The 24522-nt window shown below is 38.1% G+C and overlaps 1 protein-coding gene across 2 annotated transcripts in view; it reads right to left on the reverse strand.

Annotated features, from left to right (window-relative positions):
• Positions 1-20695, reverse strand: part of SNX13 (sorting nexin 13) — a 135225-nt gene extending 114530 nt beyond the window's left edge. Inside the window, exon 1 of one of the 2 annotated variants that reach the window (XM_042919663.1) lies at positions 20483-20695. Coding sequence is in view for 1 of the 2 variants with exons in the window: in XM_042919604.1 (XP_042775538.1) it covers positions 20483-20494 (12 nt within the window). In the remaining variant the exon portion in view is untranslated. The remainder of the gene's footprint in view (positions 1-20482) is intronic. The other variant, XM_042919604.1, reaches the window with a different exon arrangement.
• Positions 20696-24522: the final 3827 nt, after the last annotated feature.

A 24522-nucleotide genomic window follows, 5' to 3' on the forward strand; every position in this document is an offset into this window, starting at 1 on the left:
CAACTATTTTTGTCATTCAGAGTTGCAGACACTTGATTCTTCTACTTTCTCCTCATTTAGCCCACTTCTGTATTCACTTCCCTATCTAAATAGGACTCCATGGTTTACCATTTCAACCACTCTCTTGCCAATATCCTCATTTATCACATTATGTTGGAAGTGCTTGTTTATTTTCTGATATATATACCATATGCTATAAGTCTCATGAGGACATAAATTGTGTATGTTTTGTTCATTGATGTATTCTTGGTGCCAAGTGTAACATTTGGCACATACAGTATGCTCTCAGTAGTATATACTGAACACACAGTATCCTGATCAATCATCTAAAACATTATACATATCAAGACTTTTTTCCCCAATATTAATCTTCAACAGTTTATCTTCCTTTCTGATCATCAACTGGCATCCAAACACTTAGGTTCCACTTACCCTTGGTTTCTGTATCAAATCAATTCATTGAGCAACTACTGTCTACACAGTAGAGAGAAGATAAGAGTTTAAGTGTACCAACAAACAAAAACCATTGGAAAAATTAGATAAACATTTCAGAAACTTATCAAAGCAGGAAAAGGTAATTCACATCACAATCTTAACAGTAATTTTTAAACATTTAATGAAAATTCTCTAGCGTGTTGAAATATAGAGAAAGGAATGGAAGTAAATACAGAAACATTTTTAATGGAAAAAGAAAACAATACTTTCACTTTTTACTAAAAAATGCTTTTGCACTGATTTACTTTTCAAAATTCATGTAACTTTTTAACAAGAAAATAAAGCGCAAACAATACTATTTTTAGATTACACATATCACTTTTCCTACAAGATACACCATATTCTTAACTGATTTTATTAATATTTGATTAACAATTCACTTAAAATATTTAAATGAATACATTATTACATTTATTTCTATCAAGCTAAGATCACAAAGGCTGTCATAAAACTTGTACTTCACCAAGTAAAACCTTTCACCTTCTGGAGAAAGCAAGACAAAATAGGTGGTCAAATTACGGTAATAATGAGGCAATAGCTTAACACACATGACCTTTAAAACAGATTTGCATATGGAAAATCTTAAAGAAAAACTAGATATTTGTATATTACCAAAGTCTATTTAAGTAGTTAACAAGAATCTTACAACATTCAGTAAGAAGTATAACTAAGAAGGTGGGGGTGAGGAAGGCAGACACTGCTGCAAGTGACTGTGGAGAGGCAGCCGAACCATAAACAGAGATGATCCTCAAGAGTATCATGATCTGAAATAAGATTCCTGAACCTAGAGTCATGCTGAATCAAGCCAGGCCAATAAAGGATCTCCAAAGTTAGTACCTAGAAACTCAGATTATGCTAGGAGAAAAAATAATGAATAAGCACCGAAATTATCATGAGATAATACAACTAAGAATTTATCAAGGAGATAATGCATCCAAGAATTTAGTGAGCAGGAGTAAGCAGATTACAGGAGCAGAGAGGGCAAGGTTGGAAATATACTGTATTTTTGCTTTTCGAAGATTCCTCCTCCTCCAGGGGTGTTACTAACCATGAAGAACACTCATAGCAAGGCAAATGAAGACAGAAACACTGCAGAATTTCAGGTTACTGTAGTTAGCTTCCCCACTAAAGAATACAGTGGTTGTTAATTATCCAACACTGCACAATGTAAACCCAACTCATCACCCTCAAATCTCAGTAAAGTCTTTTCTATAAACACATACACACCACCTAGATATGATATTAAAATTCACAAAAAATAATTTTTTTAACTCAAGTTGGAGAAAACTGCAACGATTTAATTTCAGTCCTACTTTTATCTGTTAAGTCTATCTTAAGTTAATACTATCTCCTGAAGTTAACCAAAAATGCATTGCAAAATGTAAATACCTTTTGACACCAGAAGCACTATCAACCAAAGAAAAGTAGATAGATTGGACTATATCAAGATCAGAAAAGTTTGCACTCAAATGATACCATCAAGAAAATGAAACCCAAGACACAGAATGGGAGAAAATGTTTATAAATTATACATCTGCTAATGAACCTCTATATATAACATACAACAAACTGTTAAAACTGAGTAAGAAATATACAAATAGCCCAATTTTAAAATGAGCACGAGATTCGTATACAAATTTCTCCAGTGAAGATAACTGGTCATGAAAAGCAGATGAAAAAAGGTTCAACAACATTATGCATAAGGGAAATGCAAATCGAAACCACTATAAGACACCACTTCTCACCCACCAGACAGCTATAACCAAAAAGAGAAATAATAACAAATAATCTCAAGGATGTGGAAATTAGAACCTTAACTATATTGCTGATGGGAATGTCAAATGGTATAAGCCGCTTTGGAAAACACTCCACAGTTCCTCAAAAGGTTAAATATAGTTAACATATGATCCAGAAATTCCATTCCTAGTATACATCCCAAGAGAAATAAAAACATATGTCCATACAAAAACCTGCACACAAGTGTTCATACCAGCATTATTCAGAATAGCCCAAAAATGGAAATGACCCAATGCCCATCAAAAGATAAAAGGATGCACAAAATGTGGTGTAGCTATACAATGGAATATTCAGCAATTTAAAAAGTTTCAAGTACTAATACGTGCTACAAACATGGATGAACCGTGAAAACATGCTAAGTGAAAGAAGCCAATCACAAAGTCCACATATTCTGATTCCATTCATACAAAATGTCCCGAATAGGCAAATCCACAGAGACATATTTGTGATGGTCTGGGGCTCAAAGGAAGGAAGATTTGGAAATGATGGCTAAAGGGTGAGGGTTTTTCTATTTGGGGGTAAGGAGTTCTACAACTTATTGCAGCAATGAAAGCATAATTCTTATTAAAGTCACCGAATTTATACCCTTTGAATGAATTATATGGTATATGAATAATATCTCAATAAAACTATTTTTAGAGTACCACTTACTAGTTAAACAACAAAGAAAAGTAAAACAAATAAGCAAAACAGGCTGGACACGCAGAACAACAGAACAGAATCAAGATAAAAAAAAAATTCTAAAGAATACGTATCTAAAAAATTGAAGTGCAGAAAAGGTACTACCTTTAATGCAGTGGCTCTCAGCCAGGGACAACTTTGCTCCCTGGGAGACATTTAGCAACATGGGAGCCATTTTTTGGTTATCAAAAGGTGATGGGAGGTAGAGGAGTAGGTACAATCATGGAGGTCCACGATGTTGCTGTGTGCATTCCACACAGCATCCTAAAACAGAACACTCACAACAATGAAGAGGAAACTGAGGATGAGAAAGAGAGGAGAAACAAAGATGAGATTACCTATTCTGGATTAAAGATATTACTGGAGTAGATCCTGGTTCAAACTGGGGAATTTTAATACAGTGAATATTCAATGACAACAGAAAATTACTGGTAGTTTTATTAGGTGTAACAATAATACTGTGGCTAAATTTTTAAAAATCCTCATTTGGGGTGCCTGGGTGGCTCAGTCAGTTGGGCGTCTGACTTTGGCTCAGGTCATGGTCTCACAGTTCATGGGTTCGAGCCGCGCGTCAGGCTCTGTGCTGGCAGTTCAGAGTCTGGGGCTTGCTTTGGATTCTGTGTCTCCCTCCCTGTCTGCCCCTCCCCTGCTCACACTCTGCCTCTCTCAAAAATAAATGAACATTAAAAAAAATTTTTTTTAATCCTCATTTAATACAATCCCCATCAAAATACTAACAACATTTTTCACAGAACCAGAACAAACAATTCTAAAATTTGTATGGAACCACAAAGAGCCCAAATAGTCAAAGCAATCTCGAAAAGGAAAAGAAAAGTTGAAGTCATACAATTCCGGACTTCAAGTTATATTACAAAGCTGCAGGGATCAAAACAGTATGGAACTGGCACAAAAACAGACATAGAGATGAACAGAAGAGAAAACCCAGATATCCATAACCATATGGTCAATTAATCTTCAACAAAGCAAGAAAGAATATTCAATGGGAAAAAGTTTCTTCACAGATGGTGCTGGGAAAACTGGACAGTAACATGCAAAGGAAAGAAACTGGACCACTTTCTTACATCATACACAAAAATGAACTCAAAATGGATTAGAGATCTAAATGTGAGACCTGAAACCATAAAAAATCCTAGAAGAGAACATAGGCAGTAACCACTTTGACATCAGCCATAGCAACTTTTTTCTAGTTGTCTCCTGAAGCAAGGGAAATAAAAGCAAATATATGAAACTACATCAAAATAAAAAGCATCTGCACAGAGAAGGAAACAATCAGCAAAACTAAATGGCAACCGATGGAATGGGAGAAGATATTTGCTAATGACATATCTGATAAAAGGTTACTATCCAAAATATACAAAGAACTGATAAAACTCAATACCCATAATAAATCCAACTAAAATATGTGCAGGGGCACCTGGGTGGCTCAGTCAGTTAAGCGTCCAACTCATGGTTTCAGCTCAGGTCATGATCTCACAGATCCACGGATCATCAGATCAAGCCTTATGTCCGGCTCTGCACTGACAGCACGGAGCCTGCTTGGGATTCATTCTCTCTCTCTCTCTCTCTCAAGATAAATAAGTAAATACACTTTTTAAAAAAAAAAATGGCAGAAGACATGAACAGACATTTCTCCAGGGATGTATAGATGGCCAACAGACACATGAAAAGATGTTCATCATCACTTACCATCAGGGAAATGCAAATCAAAACTACAGTGAGATATCTCCTCAAACCTGTCAGAATGGCTAAAATCAATAACACAACAAACAACAGGTGGAGAAAAAGAAACACTTGCATATGGTTGGTAGGAATGCAAACTGGTGCAGCCACTCTGGAAAACAGTATGCAGGTTCCTCAAAAATTAAAAATTAAAAATGGACCTACCCTAAGATCCAGCAATCGCACTATTGGGTATTTATTTACCCAAAGAATACAAAAACACCAATTCAAAGGGACACATGCACCCCTGTGTTTAGCAGTATTAGTCACAATAGCCAAGATATGGAAGCAGCCCGAGTGTCCATCAATTGCTGAGTGGATACAGATGTGGTGTATATATATACAATGGAATATTATTCAGTCATACAAAAGAAAGAAATCTTGCCATTTACAATGGCATGGATGGAGCTAGAGAATATTAAGCTAAGCAAAATAAGTCTGAGAAAGATAAATGCCATATATCACTCATATATGAAATTTAAGAAACAAGACAAATGAGCAAAGGGGAAAAAGACAAATCAAGAAACAAACTCTTCATTATAGAGAAATGATGGTTACCAAAGGGGGAGGGAATGGGGAGATGGGTTAAATAGGTGATGGGGATTAAGGAGCACACTTGTGACGAGCATCAGGTAATGTACGGACTTGGTGAATCACTATACTGTACACCTGAAACTGACAGAACACTGTAGGTTAACTATACGGGAATTAAAATAGAAACTTAAAAAGTCCCCTCCCCCCCCCAAATAAATCCTTATTTTTGGAAGATTATGGGATATTGTGAGGAGAAGTGACATAATATCTGCAGTTTACTTTAAAATGATTCAGCTACAGGAGCACCCGGGTGGCTCACTCGGTTATGGGGTCCGACTGCTGATTTTTTGGCTCAGGTCACTATCTTATGGTCATGAGCCTGGGCCCACCCACCAGACTCTCCCCACTAACAGCACAGAGCCTGCTTGGGATTCTCTCTCTCACAATAAATAAATAAACTCAAAAAAACAAAAAAGATTCAGCTACAATAACAACACACACAGAGTCAAAAATAAAGCAAATATGACAAAAAAATGTTAGCAAATCCAAGTACTTAGCAGGTACATGGGTGCTAATGGCAGTATTTTTCAAGGTTTCTGTATGTTTGCAAACTTGCATTTTAAAAAATTGATTTAAATTATGTACTTTTCATTTTTATATAATTTATATACTTCTTTAAGTACATTATTTTAAAAATTATCCTTCTGAATAATGGAGAGTGTTTTCATGTACTACATTTCTTCAAACAACCATGGAAATGTTTTAATGGGAAAGGGGGCATTGTTCCATTATATTTTGCAAGGCAAGAAAACAAAAAAAAAAAATTAAAATCTTGAATGTCCAGGTTTCTCACTAATTTTCTTCCCATTCCACAAATACCTTGTTCTCTTTAGATCCTGTCACTATGACACTAAACTGAAATGTACTGTTCTGATATAATACAATATTACACTTGGCATTTCTAATCCCACAATTGGTATACTGCTTACCTACCCTCTCTGGGCTACATAAAGATCCTCAAACATCAAAGACCATTCTCTTATCATTAACTCATACTGAAAAATAAGCTTAGTTACATGGCAATTCATATTAATAAGTACCTTTAAAAAAACTGAATTATAAAGAATGAATTCAATTAATACACCAGAAGACTTCCACTTACAAAAGTGTTCTGAAGTACACAAAACTTTTACCACAGCAGTTCCTGGGTGCAAAAGCAAGATAAAACAGGCCATATTCATAAATGGTCTCTCTTCTCCCTCATTTATATATGACTATAACAATACAAGAATAAAAGTTTCGATATTCACAACTCAACTTCTGCTTTTCCCCATAATATAGCACCAAGGGGAAATCAAAACAACACAAGCCTATCACAGCAGAGAGAGCTGTATTTCAACGTACAGCTTAGCAATGAACTATCACCAATCTTCTACCTTTCCTTTCTTTCTTATGAAAAAGGGCATCCTCTAAAACAATAGGAGCCATCATTTATTAAGTGCTTAGCACTGGCTAAGACCTTTGCCAACCACTTTACGTATATTTCTCACAACAACTCTGACAGAAGTTGTATTACTAACTCTATTCTGCAAATGAGGGAACAGCTCAGTCATAGAACTGGACCATGAACTGAACTTTGTTTAAAATTCAAGCATGCTCTATACCATTATTTTAAACTGACTCTCGGGGCCCCTGGGTGGCTCAGTCGGTTAAGCGTCTGACTTCGGCTCAGGTCACGATCTCATGGTCTGTGAGTTCCAGCCCCGCATCGGGCTCTGTGCTGACAGCTCAGAGCCTGGAGCCTGCTTTGGATTCTGTGTCTCCCTCTCTCTCTCTGCTCCTCCCCCGTTCATGGTCTGTCTCTCTCTGTCTCAAAAATAAATAAACATTTAAAAAAATAAAATAAACTGACTCTCAAGTAGACTTTTTAAAAAAGGAGGGGATAGGCAAAATTCTATACCCGATATCTGAATAGCCAAATAAAAGTGATTTATTTTTAAAAATTCAATTTATCAGAAATACCTAAAGTAACTAAACTGACACTAATATCTTAAAGCCCTTGGTACTCTTTAAGAATCTGATGTCAATTAGATCTGATGCAGCTATTAGAATTCAGATAACTTTCAGGGTATGTTCTAGAGTTGGCACAGATTCACGTAATTTCCTTCACATTTCTGAAGGCTGTACAGTAACAACTTAATATCAGAACAATGACCCTGAAAGTACTACAAAATCCTCTAAAATCATAATAAAAAAAAAAAAAAACCTCAGCAGTGTTCATTAACTCAGAGATGATGAGTCTTTTTTAATCAAAATAAATTTAGACAAGAGGCATACAACCACAAAAAGAAATTCTAATACAATGTATTAAATATATATAAACTGTTTTACTTGTTCACCACTTAAGTTAACAACAGAAAATATTTTTATATCCATAAGTGTTGTGTAATTTAAAAATCAAAGTTAAATTCTCTATCATGTCCTGTTTAGGGTAGGAAGGGAGGGAGGAAAGGGTAAAGATTGGGGAAAAGCCCTAAGAGAGCAAACTGCAAGCTTACAGACACAGAGAATAGTAAAAGACAGAAGCCAAGAGAAAATAATCAACACATCCAAAAAGCATCAGTAATAAGAAAGCAAAACTAAGTATAGAAAGGAAGATAAAGACATCTAGATTCACCCACAAAGGACTGTGATGGCATAATCTCCAGCTAAGTAAAATGTTTTTATAACATGAACACCCCCTTCTTAAGTATAGCAGTTTATTATATTATTGTATGAATGCAAATAGGCAGCTGTTGTATAGACTGAAATTATATTTCGTATCCATATTTAGACTCGTAAGTACAAATTTTATTTGTAATAGCGTAGCCCTCAGTCCTTTTCTTAACCTACTGCACAGTATTAGTAATACTAATCAAGCCAATTATATATGCATGTATATATGTATATATATATATATATATACATATTTATATCTTAAACAAAGGATTCTTGTGTTCCTCACCTATCTATCCCCTATAAAAGGAACAATCTAAAAGAGCTTACCTAAATTCAAAGCTGCTTTACATAAAACTTTATCAAACTGACAAGAATCATAGTACTTCCCATAATAGAAAACTACACAACACTGACATTTTTAAAAAATTTTTTGAATGTTTATTCATTTTTGAGAGACAGAGCATGGGGGCGGGGGGGGGGGGGGGGGGCGGGGCAGAGAGAGAGAGACACGGAAACCAAAGCAGGCTCCAGGTTCTGAGCTGTCAGCAAAGAGCCTGATGTGGAGCTTGAACCCATGGACCATGAGATCATGACCTGAGCTGAAGCTGGACGCTTAACTGACTGAGCCACCCAGGCACCCCACAACACTGGCATTTTTAAAGCTTAATATGAAATTGTACTACTTTTCCCTTTCACTTCATATACAGTAAAAAACTTTAATGGCCAGAAGAGATACATTAGTTAGTCAAAAGTTCTAGTTATGACCAATTCATAATGTAAAGGTAGCACCTATTTCCTCCTGAAATCCAGTCTTAATCTAGCACTTAATGTAATACATAAATTAGAAAGTCAGTAAAAATGGAGACAGAAAGGGAAGAATTAGACCATCTAGGTCAAAGAGGATTTGTTATTTTTGACATTTTGAAACCTTAATGACACAAACAACACAGAAAACAACTCCAAACACTAAATTGTAAGTTATGAAAATAAGCTACTTGCTATTTACATCTGAAAAATCAATAATAAAACCTAGTATTTACTGAGTGTTACTGTGGGAAACACTGTTCACAGTACTTAACATGTGTTATTTCACTTAATACTTCTAACAACCCTGTGGCATGAGTACCATTAACTTACAGTCACACAGATGAGAAAACTAAGGGTAAAAAAATTAATAACTTTTCAAAGCCAAAATGCTCCAAAGTGACAAAACTTTGATTCAAATCCAAATAATATGACACCAGCCATCACTCTTAACCATCCATATATGACACTTAAAACTTAGGAATGTTCAATTTGTGATCAGAAGATGCACACATATATGTGCATGTACAGATAAAAAGTATATAGATATAGAAAAAATGATGATTATCACTGCACCCCACTACAAAGATAATCACACTTTGGTAGTCCTGTAAATTTTGCGTTAGTGTCTATTAATTGATTGAATATTCTGAGTTATCAGACATTAACTTGCAGAGCTTTTTGGTTCATACAACAAACTTTTAATAAATTATAAAATACTCTTAAGCCTAATTTATATTTCTAAAATTGTTATGTAGTAAACACACTCTCTCTTTGTAAAATACATTATTTCAATGTTTCTTTTTCTCTTTACTGTTACACCTTTAAAGCTGCCTCCAACATCCCTTTAGCCCATTTCCCCTTATTCTGCCCACTTTTACCAGAATTAGACTACTCCAACAGTTTAAAGTGTTAAGCACTTAGGTACTACCCAAGAAAATGCATGAGATGTTAGTAATTAACTTCGGATGTAAAAATAGCTGATTATATTAATAGCTGCAGTCTGATTAAATATCCTGAAAAAAATATGCCATCTCAAATAAACTCGGGAAGAGAAATCAAGAACTCTAAAGTACAATATTATGACTTAAAGAAACAGTACATAACACAAAAGATCATATCTTAACATCAGACCAATTACTTCCCAAAATTTATGTTAATAACTAAAATGAGATGACATTTTATTTCACACTACACTTAACTCTTCCATTAGCACTGTACAACTTCAATCAGTTTTATGATGTCTAAGCCTCAAATGATGGTGAATCCAAAAGCCATTCTCCACACATGCATGGTGTCTCACAATACAGGGGCGCCTGGGTGGCTCAGTCAGTTAAGTGTCCAACTTTGGCTCAGGTCATGATCTAATGGTTTGTAAGTTCAAGCCCCATGTCAGGCTCTATGTAAACAGCTCAGAGCCTGGAGTCTACTTCAGATTCTCTATCTCCTTCTCTCTCTGCCCTCCCCTGCTCACTTGCACATGCGCTCACTCGCTCTCTCTCTCTCTCTCTCTCTCAAAAAATTTTTTTAAAAAGTCACAATACAAAGAATCACACACTCTCTCAGGTGCGAAACCACAGCCAACCTACTTAAAAGTAGTCCCAGGGCTCCAGGAGCAAAACCAATTCAGGTTTAAGTGAAGTAACTTACAAGGACTCCCCTGTAATGCAGAGCTGAGGACAAGGCAAAAGCAGGATTCACCTTGGGGGTTTCACAGATGCATCAGAATAAAAATGTTCCTCGTGAAATTGGAGAAAACAGTACAATAAACCAACTATAGTAAATAATTCCAGCCTCCTTATGTGAGTATTTCATACTAACTTAAAGATCATTAAAACAGTTCAATTCTCACAGTTGAACATAGAATTACTTTGGGAATTTCTCTGGTACATACGATTTCTAAATTTACAATGGAAGTATAGATGAGTGAAATGATCTAACAATACTCTGTATCCAATAGTGACACTGAGAGGAATTTTAGTCAAGAGATTAGAGCAACAGCTGCCTTCCTTGAAGGTATACCCCCCAAAATTTCCAACTTTTTAATATCCATGCCCAAATTTTTACTCATACTTGCAAACTTTCAAGATAGCATTAGAGGCCATGCAAACTGTGAAACACTCAACAAAACACAAAAATCAGCACTATTATACTATTAGAAACAAAGCTTTAAGTTTATCTAGTTCAGGAATATAGATTTTAAATAGTACACATAAGATCGTAATAAAAATCAAGTATCGAGGCTCCTAGGTGGTTCAGATGGTTAAGCGTCCAACTCTTGATCTCAGTTCAGGTGTTGATCTCATCAGGGTTGTGAGTTCAAGCCCTGCACTGGGCTCCACTCTGGGTGTGGAGCCAACTTAAAAAAAAGAAAAATTAAGTATTAAAAAGATGCAAGATGAAATTCTAAGTTGTTCCTGCATTTGTAATTGCTCATACGAAAATAAGATCAATCCAAGAGCACCTGGGTGGCTCAAGTTGGTTAAGCATCCAACTTCGGCTCAGTTCATCATCTCGCAGTTCATGAGTTTGAGCCCCACGTGGAGCTCTGTGCTGACAGCTCAGAGCCTGGAGCCTGCTTCAATTTCTGTGTCCCTCTCTCACTCTGCTCCTCCCCCACCCATGCGTGCACGCTCCTCTCTCTCTCTCATAAATAAACATTAAAAAAAAGAAGAAGAAAAGATCAATCCAATCAGATTTTTACCTGTTGGAAAAATCAAGACAGAATTAATTACATTCTAACAAAAAAGCCTGGTGTTCAACTTTTTCTATTTTTTTTTTGTTGTTGTTGTTTTGTGATCCCAAACACAATATTCAACCACAATGCCCTACTGAAAAATGTCTAATAGACACTGATAGTAACTAATCCTTGAAGGATAATTAATGTGACAGCTTAAATTTACGGTAGACAGCTTTTGTCTTTTCACTTTTACCTTAACCTTACTGAAGGAAATATTTAACATTCATTCATTTAATAGATATTTAGTGAGGACACTAGGTGTCAAGCTCTATTCTAAGCACTGAAAACACAAATGTGAGCCACATCTTCAGTTTACATTCTAGTGGGGAAGAAACACAAAAAAGATAAATAAATGAATATATAGCATATGAAGGTGGAGACCAAGTGTTACTTTCACCAGGATAATGGAATTCAGCTGGATCCTTCAGTAGACTATAGTAGAACTCTTAAGGAGATTTAGAATATTTTTGGGGTGGAGAAACATGACAAATTCACAGATTTTTTTTTTTTTTTTGCTTCTCTGTTCTCATATATAAATATATATGAATATATATATACACACATAGACAGGCAAGATGGTTGATGCTTCAATTGCAAGGAGAAACTCATTTTAGAGCTGCCATCTCATCCAAACTGGTAATTCTACCTGGAGTTATAAAGCTAATGCAAGTAATTACCTTTTGATTACATATTCCAACCTTTTATTTCTCTTAATTTCCCATCCTTTAATTATGGTACTTGTTTTATTTTGACAAAAGACTTCAAGGCTTCAGCTGAGTGACTGCCCAACTGGCACAATTTAGCTCTGATAGTGAATTTTCTGAGGGCAGGTTTCAGATCTGACTCACCACTTCAGCACCAGAACTTCTTATTTGCCTACCATACAGTAGGTATATTTGTGTTTGGTGAACAAATTAATCCACAAAAATGAATATCCAGTACAAGTTAAAACCAAAGCTTAATGAAAATTATCCTAACAGCTTCTTCTTTAAAGAAATAACTAGGACTGATTAAAAGTTTTCTTTTGTCACGAATATTTAAGAACATGTACAAATGACTACTAAACCTCAAATAAGTAACCTTTTTCAAAATATTTGTTTTAGAATTTGTTTCAAAAATTCTTAATCAGTTTACCAACTACAAGGGAAACTAACCTCATTACTAGTTTGCAAGACATGCTCTTGGTCTACTTTTTTTTTTCTTTCACCTCTTCTAACCTATTGCCTGATTCCCCTATAACTACACCGATGGCCAGGGGGGCACCCTCTTTCTCAGGAGATCCATTCATCCCCCCACTGAGCAGCTAGTGAGCCATAAACCTGGATGGAGCCTAGGACTTGAATTCACACTAGTGCAAAGCATACAGAGAAAACACCTGACAGTTTAACTACTAATATTTGTATAATGATTGGCATTTTACAAAGAGTTATATTCTCTGTACTCTCATTTTATCTGATCTTCACAACAATGTGAGAGCAGCTAGAAAGTTGCTATTATTATCCAATTTTATAAAGAAGGAAACAAGACTCAAAAATTTCAAACAGCTTCCCCAATGTCACATCATAAATAAGTGAAGTTGTGACTCAGCCTTATATTACTTAAGGTTATTTGTATGTTGTCTCACTACCATGGTAGGTGTAACTTGTTTACAGACATGAGGATGCATTACCACGAGTCCAGCCTATCTATTCACTCAATATTAACCTCTTTTTAAAGGGGTTAAGATAGTTTAAAAGCTGTCCACTTGATTTAATTCAAAGTTCTCTCTCCTCTCAGATATTTAAAGCTCTGTAGTAACAGGACACCTGGGTAGCATAGACGGTTAAGCATCCCCCGGCTCCAGTCATGACCTCACAGTGATCGTGATCGAGCTCCATGTAGGACTCCACACACAGCAGGAACCTGCTTGGGATTCTCTCTCCCTTCCTCTCTGCTCCTCCCCTGCTCGCAAGCTTTTTCTCTCTCTCAAAATAAACATTTTAAAAAATAATAATAAAGTGTTGTAATATCAAAATTAAACCTGAGAAATGGAAAGCCAGTTTTAGATTACCATCAATAAAGAGAGCAATTAATGGTCTGTGAAACCACAAAATTTCAAAACACATTTAAAAAGTCACTCAGGGAATGCCATAAAGTCACCAAATAGCTAGCTAGTTAGTGACCAGCACTGAACACTCCTCCCCATGATAGAACCTATTTTCTCCCTCTTCCAAAAGTTCATGCTCCCTCCTTTCCCATTATAATTCGGCTAACACGGCTTAATTCCACCTGAAGCAAAGATCCTCTCATTCCCCTTTTCTTCTCCCTTTAAGAGATTTCTCTTCATTCCATAGCTAGAAATGAAACTGAACATAAGCAAGCATGAGCACATTTAACATAACCAGATTAATACAGAAACCACACTACATAATCTGCAAAAGGCTATATATGTACTGGTAGTTACTACGTAAAGAGATGAAAAGCCAATACATTTTACAGGGACCATATGACATACAACCAATACCTGTAATCTTTAAAACTACAAACACTTCTACTTATTTCTCAGTTCTTCTCCCAAATTTAATTCCATATTTCCTCAAATAAAATAATTTTATAAATGTGTAGCAATTAATGTAACACTTTAACCATAAACATACCATAGACTAGTTAAGAAAATATTTTTTATCAATGTCTATGGAAAACTGGTCAACAAACTTTAGAACAATCCATCCAAACAACGGAGTCATATACACTGATATCTCCCTATTTAGGACCCCCAAGGATAGTTATGAACATCTAAAACCTCTATTTTAGTATTTCAAAATACCAAATGGAAGGCATGTTCAATATAAAGTTACAGGGCTTAACTAAAATGTCACATATATTTGCTTCTGCTTGCAATTCGATCAACTAGCTAGCTACTGATCAGGAGGGAAGGGGTTTATGTGTGCTGGATTAATAAAACATAATGAAAGTAATTATGAATGTAATTTATTTATAAGCTCTGAAAACCTGGAATCAAAAGGGAAAAAATAAAACAAAAGCCTTTTAAATTTCTTTTTTTTGGCGGGGGGGCCGCCTGGGTGGCTCAGGCAGTTAAGTGTCCGACTAGCTCAGGTTATGATCTTGTGGTTCGTGAGTTCAAGTCCTATGTCAGCTCTGTGTGACAGCTTGGAGCCTGCTTCAGATTCTCTCTCTCTCTCTCTCTCTCTCTCTCTCTCTCTGCCCCTCCCCTGCTTGTTCACCCTCTCCCTCCCTCCCTCATTCCCTCCCTCTCTCTCTTTCTCTCTCTCCCTCTCAAGAATAAACTTTAAAATTTGTTTTTAATTTTTTTTTTAAGATTTTATTTTTAGGTAATCTCTACACCCAATACAGGGTTCACACTCATAACCCCGAGATCAAGAGTCACACACCCTACTAGTGACTGAGCCAACCAGGCACCCCACCCCTTTAAAATTCTTGAGAAATGTTGGCAAAATTCAATTTGGCTTATCAAAAGATGCTAAACAATATTGTATGTACAGTTACAAGCCAGTCTCATTCTAGACAGTGATGTCCTTCCACTCCCCTTATAAAATCTCTTTCCTACTTTTTAACATCCTTTAAATGCCAATTGAGGCTATAGTTCTTATTCTAGTTAGTAGCCTTTACAATATCATTAATTAATTATTTTAAAAATTGCTCATGCAGTTTAAAGATTAACCCATCCCAAGAATATTTCTCTTAACCTAATCAAGTCATAAATTTTTACTAAACATTTATGATGGGCAAGAGAGTGTGTGTGTGTGTGTGTGTGTCTTTCAAAAGAGCCCTGAACGTCCAAAGACCTTTCCTTGCTGTACAACTTATCACATCTCAGGATTTCCCATACAAGAAACTCTCTAAGTCTCTGCTATTAGGGTTCTCCAAAGAAACAGAAACAACAGGAGATATAGATACAGAACTTTTTAAGGAGATTATGAGGAATTGGTTCCCATGATGACAGGGGCTGAGAAGTCCCACCATCTGCCATGTGCAAGCTGGGGATCCAGGAAAACTAGTGGTAATTCAGTCCAAAGGCCTAAGAACCAGGGAACTGATCATTTAAATCCCTGGGGGCAGGAGATGAAATAAGATGTGATGGATGCCCAGCTCAAGCAGTAAGGTGGGGCGGGGTGGGGTGGGGGGGGAGGGAGGCAAATTCTTCCTCCCTCCATGTGTCCTATTCTGGCACTCAATGGATTACATAGTTTAGATAGTGAGCATCCACAATGGAAGAGCAATCTACTTTAAAGAGACCACTGACTCAAATGCTAATCTCATCCTCATCCAGTACACCCTAAGAGACACACCCAGAAATAATGTTTAATCTTGACCCTCCGTGGCCAAACTGACAAAATTACCCATCACATGGTTAAACAACTTTGCCATTGGGGCGCCTGGGTGGCTCAGTCGGTTACGCGTCCGACTTCAACTCAGGTCACGACCTCGCGGTCCGCGAGTTCGAGCCCCGCGTCCGGCTCTGGGCTGATGGCTCAGAGCCTGGAGCCTGCTTCTGATTCTGTGTTTCCCTCTCTCTCTGCCCCTCCCCCGTTCATGCTGTGTCTCTCTCTGTCTCAAAAATAAATAAACGTTAAAAAAAAAAAATTTAAACAACTTTGCCATATAATGCAAATTCTATCACGTTCTTTGAGAGCAAATCACCTATCAAAAGCTATGAGAAATCCTGAAAGAACAAAGCAATTATCTTCCTTTGTGCAAATATCTTCAAAATGTATTTGAAACACAAAATTTTATTCTGTTAACAACTATTAACCTGGAACTTTTAAAAGTGCTACAGAGTACATCTTTTCCCATCTGTATCATACTTGTTAACCACAAAATCAACAATTTAGTATTAATATCTAAAAACCAACAAATCTGGGTGGCAGTGACTTAACACCAACGTAAACCTTTTTTAACATCTACTAATGCCTCACATTTGCACACAACTCAAACTATTAAGTTTAAACAGCTACAACTTTTCACTCCATATTTTTAAAAGCACACACAAATGTCAACAGGCTGACTGATAACTGGGTGTTAGGCAAAAACAATCTCCTGAGTATACCACAGCTCTGGTTCAAATTCAACACATTTTCTTGTATCTTCTATAGCTTTAGTTCTCTGTTAATAATAAATGCTCAGAATAATAACCTTAATAGCTTTTGAAAAAAGTTTAAAAATGTGTTTAATGAAAATTCACTGATAAATATTTCATTATATTCTAATGCTGTGAAAATTCAGATTTTAACAAATCCTTAAGTAAACATCCCAGACCCTAATTATGATATATGGAAATTTACACTTATATTTAAAAAGAGAGTGGTGGAGGAAGAGTGGGTATGAAACAAATAATTTTCAAGTATACTATGACAAATAAGAGTAACATTAAGAGTAAGACGTCCTAAAGGGCAAAGACAGAAGGGGAAAAATAATTTAAACATTTAAAACAAACAAAGCTGTCATCCCTATATGGAAAATGCAAAAGACACACAGATATGTCTAGCAAGTCTCATAAATATTTCAATTATATTGAGAATGAAAATAATACAAATTGAAGTCAAAAGGTTTAAATCAGAAACTATGCTACCTCCTCTTTTAAAAAATAAGGGGGGGGGGGGCACCTGGGTGGCTCAGTCGGTTGAGTGGCCGACTTCGGCTCGGGTCATGATCTCGCGGTCAGTGAGTTCAAGCCCCGCGTCGGGCTCTGTGCTGACAGCTCAGAGCCTGGAGCTTGTTTCAGATTCTGTGTCTCCCTCTCTCTGACCCTCCCCCGTTCATGCTCTGTCTCTGTCTCAAAAATAAATAAACATTAAAAAAAATTTTTTTTTTAAATAAGGGGGGGGAGACGGGGGCAGAAGAACCTACTGGTGCTCTACTTTCAAATCACACCAATCTATCATATCACAGGTTTCAAAGTTCAATGTACATATTAATTTGCTGAATTGAGTAATTTTTCCTTGTAGCTTAGTATGGCCCTTAATTGCTCACATGAATGGTTTCTCATTTCTGAAAAGGTTTCAAAGATCTATTTTGACAAAATGCAAAACTGAAAAGTTTCATATGAATGTTCATCACTACTGTTATTATTATGTATCTATATACTTGGCATCCCTACTTTGGTTCAAAAACAAAAACCTAAACCTAAAAATAGTATACTGATGACTATCGATTACAAAAGAAAATCAATGACACATTCCATACTGAGCCACAAAAACAGCACACAATTTGGAATAAGACGACCTAGGTATGATTCCCAGCTCCACCACTTGTTATATAATTTTAAGCCAACTATTTTAACTGAGTCTCTGTCTTCTCACCTGGCTAATGAGAATAGTATCTCCTACCTCAATGCTGAGATGCAAAAGACCCAAGCAGATAGTACCACTCACCACTTTCTAAGCATAGTATACACTTGTTGAACAAGAGAATCTTCTGTAACACAGCTCGTAACTAAATATTTTGAAATCTAACATGAATTAAATCACCTCTTCACCTCCCCTAATGCCTCCTGATCTGTGTTAAAACTAAGAGAAGCAGTAAAATAAAGTACTACACTACTAATTTTTTAGTAACCAATATGGAGTACAATTTTATATCTACGATATTTCAAAATAGGACTATTTTTCAGACTTAAAAAAAAAAAGCTAAAGCAAGAAGTCTTTCTTAAGTAATGATAAGTCTCAGTTTACCTACTGACAATATTCAGACAAGAAATAGTGTATTATTAACATCGATCAAGAGAGCTGAAAATTACTGAAAGCTAACTAGAATTCTGTACTGAGTCAGGAGATGGGATTCAAGTTTCGTATTTGCAACTAATAACTGCTTGACCTTGGACAAGTCCCTGGGCTTCAGTTTTCTAATCTATAAAATGAATACTAAAAACCAAAGATAAAATCCAAGTGCCGTTTAATCTGGGCCTTTCTCCGGAGAGGCAATCCCACATAGTAGTTAAGAGAATGGACTCAGCAGGAACTGCCACTGACTCTGCCACTTACAAGTTGCACACCGGTAGACACACAACGCACCAGAGGACACCTTTTTTTTTTTTTTAATGTTTAAAAAATTTTTAATGTTTATTTATTTTTGAGCTAGAGGCAGAGCACGAGCGGGGGAAGGGCAGAGAGAGAGGGAAACACGGTATCTGAAACAGGCTCCAGGCTCTGAGCTCTCGGCACACAGACCGACACGGGGCTCAAACCCACAAACCGTGGAATGACCTGACACAGAGGGACACAACCTACTGAGCACTCAGGTGCCCCAGCACTACAGTACTTCTTACTAGCATCAATGGTTTACTGCTTAAAATATTTCCCTGAAACACAAAATCGTTTTACAGTACAGAAACTTAGAAGGCACAGTCCTTCCACATCAAGACACTAGCATTTTACTAGCAGACACGGAGCTCATCTGACAGCATTACAACTTTTTACAACATGCTAACCTAAGCCAAGTTTCATCGAAAGATCATAAAATATCGTACATTAGAGACAGCACTGAAACCTTGTTAGAAGGCTAATTGTTCTCACCAAAATATCACAGTGAAGGTAAAAATAGAACTGCTACTTAGGTCTTTTTTTTTTTTTTTAACCTAATACTGCTAATGAAAACAGAAACTTATACCATAATCTCCGGGAATAAAATAAACTCCAGGATGCAAAATAATGTGGAATTTAAAAATATAAAGTGAAATGCAAACTATTAGAGATAATTAGTTCATTAAAGTCAGCCAGTAAAATATTTACCAGATACATCATACTCCAGGCTCTGTGCGTACATTATGTGCAAATACCAAGTGTGAACTTCCTCAGAATTAATCAAATGGTAAAGGCAAGTAAATGCTTTTTCATCACATTTTCACGCCACAAAAGCCACTCATCTACAAACGTTTTTATTTCCTTTTGGCCCAGGTAGGAAGGAATACTGCCCATTAAAACTGTTTCCTTTCCTTAGTGCAGCCCACAAAGATGCCCAAACTAGTAGTCCCTGACAGCTGATACCAGAACCTTCACAGGACTTCAAGCGAGTAACTTCTGAGACATTTGCTCAAATCCACAAGCTGCACAATTTATCTTCAGTGACGCCCACACCACCACATAGCACTACACCTAACTGTTAACCGGGGTCAAGTATCTGATGAGATCAATTTAATTCCTCCCCTGAACGTATTGCTAGTAAGGAACTCTACTTCTTCAAAAAGTCTGCTTTTTGCAATGGACATCAAGCACTAGAAAAGGGAAACTGACTGGCTAGTCATAGTTGCCCTACTTCCATTTCAGGTCCAAACGAGGGGGGAAAAAAAAAAAAAAAAAAAGCTATTCCACGGAGAGTATCAAGGGAGCCTTAAGCAAATCAAGAGTGTAGATGCTAAACTGAACTTTCTGATTCCTACGATTTAAAAAGGTGACAATGGGTGGGGGTTAGAGGGGGAGGTGAGATAACTGGGCTATCCAAGTGTGGCTTGAGAAAAAAGGTCCACTTCACGAAGTAGTCAAAGTAGGGGGTAGGAAAAACCGGTCTGGCCAAGTGACAAACCCAGGATGCTGACCGAGCTTGGAGGTGGAGGGCCCTTGGAGGCCAGGGACCGGAGAAGGGAGATCTCGGGCAAACCGTAGGGGAACAGCAGCACCATCGCAGAGACCAACGCTGCCACGGAGCAGCGTGTAAGGGGACACCACGAAGGAAACGATGAGTTAGGAGGTAGCGACAGCAAGAGGGTGGCCAGTGCCTCGGGCGACGGGCAAGTGGCAACTACGAAAGAAGAGGCACAGCAGCCGGAGGTGGTGGGACTCTGTTGAGTCAGCACAGCTCCTATTCAGGGGGCACTTGTAGGATCCCCGTTGCTCTTCGGGCCCCGGGGCCCGCTACGGAGGGTCGGAACCGCGGTCAGGAGAAACGCTGTTCTCGGAAGAGCTGGCGCCGGCCCCTTCCCCATTTCACAGGTAAACACTGGCCGCCGTCGCCGCTTACCTCTGTTAACATTATTACACCCCGGGGAAGTGAGCTCCTCCCTAGCCTCGCCGCATGGCAACAGCCGTAGCAGCAGCGAAAACTGCCGGAGCCGCCGCCAACGGCCGAAACAGCTCCTTCAGTCGTCTCCCGGGCGGCGGCTTTACTCGGCTTCGCTGGCTTCCCCCCGGCCCGGCTGCTCGCGACGGACGCGCCGCCATCTTGGAAGAGCGACGTCCGCGTCTCTCTGCGACGTGCGCTTCCATTGGTGGGCGCAGGAGCCGCCGGCGACTCGTGACCGTCTCCATGGCGCCGGCGCGTGGGGAAGCGGAGGCGGGCGCCTCGCGGCCCACTCGGCCACCGCGGTGAGGCCTCCAAAGCTGGGTTCCCAGGGTAACTTGCGATTGCCGGTAGTAGAGACGGGGCCCAGTGTGAGGCCAGCCCGGGAGCGGGCGCGCTCGCCCTCCGGGTTGGGTCGTCCTCCGCGGCTCGCCGGCGTAGGCCGGCCCTAGGGTGGAGTAAGATGGGCAGAGGCCGAGCCTTCGACTGATGGCGCTGCGGACCTCGCGCTTCTCGGGAACTGGGAGGCAGATGTCCTGTAGACAAACTTCCCTCTGGCATTTCCTTTGCACAGCGGCGACCGAAGAGCACGCGGAGGCTCGGTTCCCTCCACGGTCTGGGGTTAAATATGATCTGAAACTGCTCCTCACGCAGTCCCTCTCTTCTTGAACTTTGACAGAAACTTTCCTTTGTCCTTAACCAATCGTCAGCGAGCCCTCTTTTGGGGTGTGCGACAGGTTGTAGAATTGATACAGGCATATCAGCTTTACCCAGGATCCTAGCACTTAGGACGGTCGCTGATTAAGTGATTGGCCAGCACCTACATCACAATGAGATCTTAGTTTTGCTTTTTCTAAGAGACCTCTTAAAAAAAATAATAAAGCCACTTTTGCTTTTTAGCTGTCATCTTTTACAGCTCTACTAGCCTCTTGATACAATGTGTCTGGTGTATCAGTGTGAGCAGATTTCAGCAAGTGGCATTGTAGCTAGTGCCAAGCTGAAATGGGACTGAACTCTGGCCCTCAGTGTGCATTCAGAGAAGCCCCTGAGACTGACACCATTCTGAATCTACCACTAGATGAGTTACAATATGTGGAGTTAGAGGCAGTCACTTCTACCTGAATTTTAACGAAAGTGGTTTACCTGAACCTGCTGTCAAAGCGTGTTGTTCTGTTGTGTGTTAGAAATTAGTTTAGAAGGAAATTGAAGATTTTCAGATTTGATATGCAGAACCCTTCCATCTTTTTTTATGAGGGGTACAAAAGCACTTTGAAAACTAACGTCGTTCATTCCCCTTTTCCCGAATCTCCTTCCTTAACAACGGTACTATTCTATAAAATGAAATTTGCTTAATACATTACTATTATAGTCTCAAAATATTACAAACTTGTGTTATCTCTATTGTATCCTCCCCAAGGAAACAAAACTATTTAGGTAGTCAGGTAAAAAATCAAGAAAAACCCTCATTTTGCCCAATTCAACTAATTGAGGCAAAGTAGTTTTTGTTTTGATACACATCTGATACATAATTTCCGTATTCCTGGGCCAGCAGAATTCTGACCTCTGCAACACAATAAAATGTGTTACTAGTATTGACAGATTAAGCCATGATAGGAAATACGATTGGAAAATACTATCTGGACTAAGATATTAAGGGAAACTAAGAGATACTAGAGACAACAAGGAAGCTGGAAAAAGATATTGTTCCAACCTGTAAGTAAGAAAACAAAGAAGGAGACTTGTTAATATTTAAGACACCAACTAGTGAATTACAACTATAATTTAGGTGTCTAGCCTAAGTATTTAACTTTTTGCACATATTTTCCCATTACAGAAGTAATACATTTTCACTTGGTCTAAAGGTAGTAAAGTAAGTGTAGGCATTACTTCAGTTTATACCAACCTGTAATATGACCCGGACATGCTTTTAATATTTAAGAGTTTATCTGTAGACCTAGGAGAGAGAAAGCCAAAATCATCAGCTCCCAGTTTTCTCAGCGAGCGTCCTTTCTGTGACCTAAAAAACCTTATGCTAGCTAGCCTTGCAGGTCTCTCCTCACATCCACTGCTCTGACCTCATTTCTACCAGGCACTTTGTCCCAGCTTTCCTGCTCCTATAACAGCAAGTCATGTTCTTGACTTGGGGCCTTTGCACTGACTGCACTCTATCTAGAAGGATCTATCCACCAAATACTTGCATGGCTAGCCCCTTCACTTCTGTCCCATCCCTGCTCAAATGTCATCTTTTTAAAGAAGCCTACTCTGACCATCCCATTTAAAATGTTGCCTGTCTCTATCCTCCCTTCCTTTAGTTCATAACTCTTACACTTTCTAACAGTTACTCTTTTTCTTATTGTCTGCCTTCCTTCCATTAGGACATAAACTCCACAAGGTCAGGGATTTTTTTGCTTTGTTCATGGATGTTTCCTCAGCACCTATAATATAAGAATACTGCATGACACATAGTAGATACTCAATAAAAATTTCTTCAATGAATGGGTAAATCATTTCCTAAAAGACCTCAAAAGGAAAAAGCCTAATTAAAGATGATTTATTTTTTTTAATGTTTATTTATTTTGAGAGAGAGAGAGAACATATGAGCAAGCGGAGCGGGGGGGGGGGGGGGGGGGGGTGGGGGGGGGGGGTTAGAGAATCCTAAGCAGGCCCTGGCCTGTCAGTGCAGAACCCAACATGGGGCTAGATCATGACCTAACTGAAATCAAGAGCCAGATGCTTAACGGACTGAGCCACCCAGGTGCCCCTGATTTAAAACGCAATCTTTACTGTTGAAAGGTTAATTAAAAAAAAAAAAAAAAAAAAATTGGCGATTATGTGTTCTTATTTTGCAATTATGGGGGAATTACTTTTACTGTCACTAGAATGCTAGAGAAAAGTTTATGACAGAATTGTGAGCTATGCCTTTTCCTTCACCTAGCTCATTGCTGATATTTTAAGTGGTGGTAATGGGATAGGGGATAATAAAGATAAAATATATTCAAAACAAACCTTCTATCTTGGGCATGAGTTAAAATTAATTGCTAGCAAGGCAAGCAGAAACTGATTAAGGTATGCCATTTTGGCGAGTTATGGAAATTGAGTTATATAGTTGGGAAAGAGAATGTTTACAGAATCCACTAGCTTAAAATAAGCACCTAATTTGGTACAGATTACAGTTGCATTCCATGTAGTCTTAAAAACATCATATCAGTTGTTACAGAGGAAACCTGGGACCAACTGATCTGAGACGTAGGGTCCTTTGGCTATCAATCAGAAATTCAAAACAAAACAATCTGTCTTAAACACATGATAAGGATATTTACGTGGCTGTTACTGCAAAAGGTTTGATTCCCCAGTAGCACTGTCCAATCTGCCCAATTAACGCAGGAAAGGATAACAAAAGAGGTCAGAGGCAAAAATCAAGTGTATAATGCTTTTCAACAGGCCACTGCCAGTGATTTCTAAACCCCCAAGCAACAATTTGATATATCCAGTTTGCCTGGATATATCAGACGAAAAAAACTCTCCCAAGTATTCAGGTTGTCACAAATTGGCTACAATTCTTTTTGAGAAACTGGAAGAATAGAGCATCAACGTTTCAAGCAAATCACACCTATCAAACAGTTGCTACTTTTTAATCTTTTGGGTTTTTGAGCCATTTTATTAACTCCAGTTTCCTTGTAATACAATATCGTCAGTGTCAACTACACCTCTACTGAACATTAAATAGTACTACACATTCATTAACAAAGCCCAATATCAAAGCCAGTGAATTGGCGTTGAAGTAATGTACTGCCAACAGAGAAGACACATTCTAAGAACAGTCAACAGCAGGATATCCTGAGTCTTTGTTAAAGCTTTAGTAACAGCTGTAAACAGCAGTAAGCAGAAATTTCAGGGCATTTAAGAGTGATCTGAAGTCTAGCTTCAAATAGCCCAGTCTGTGCTTTTTTCTTACATAGTATTTTTTGAGGAAATACTGAGGCAACTCAAGCCTAAGAAAC

Source organism: Panthera leo, chromosome A2, assembly GCF_018350215.1.
Source record: "Panthera leo isolate Ple1 chromosome A2, P.leo_Ple1_pat1.1, whole genome shotgun sequence".
NCBI classification, from domain to species: Eukaryota; Metazoa; Chordata; class Mammalia; order Carnivora; family Felidae; genus Panthera; species Panthera leo.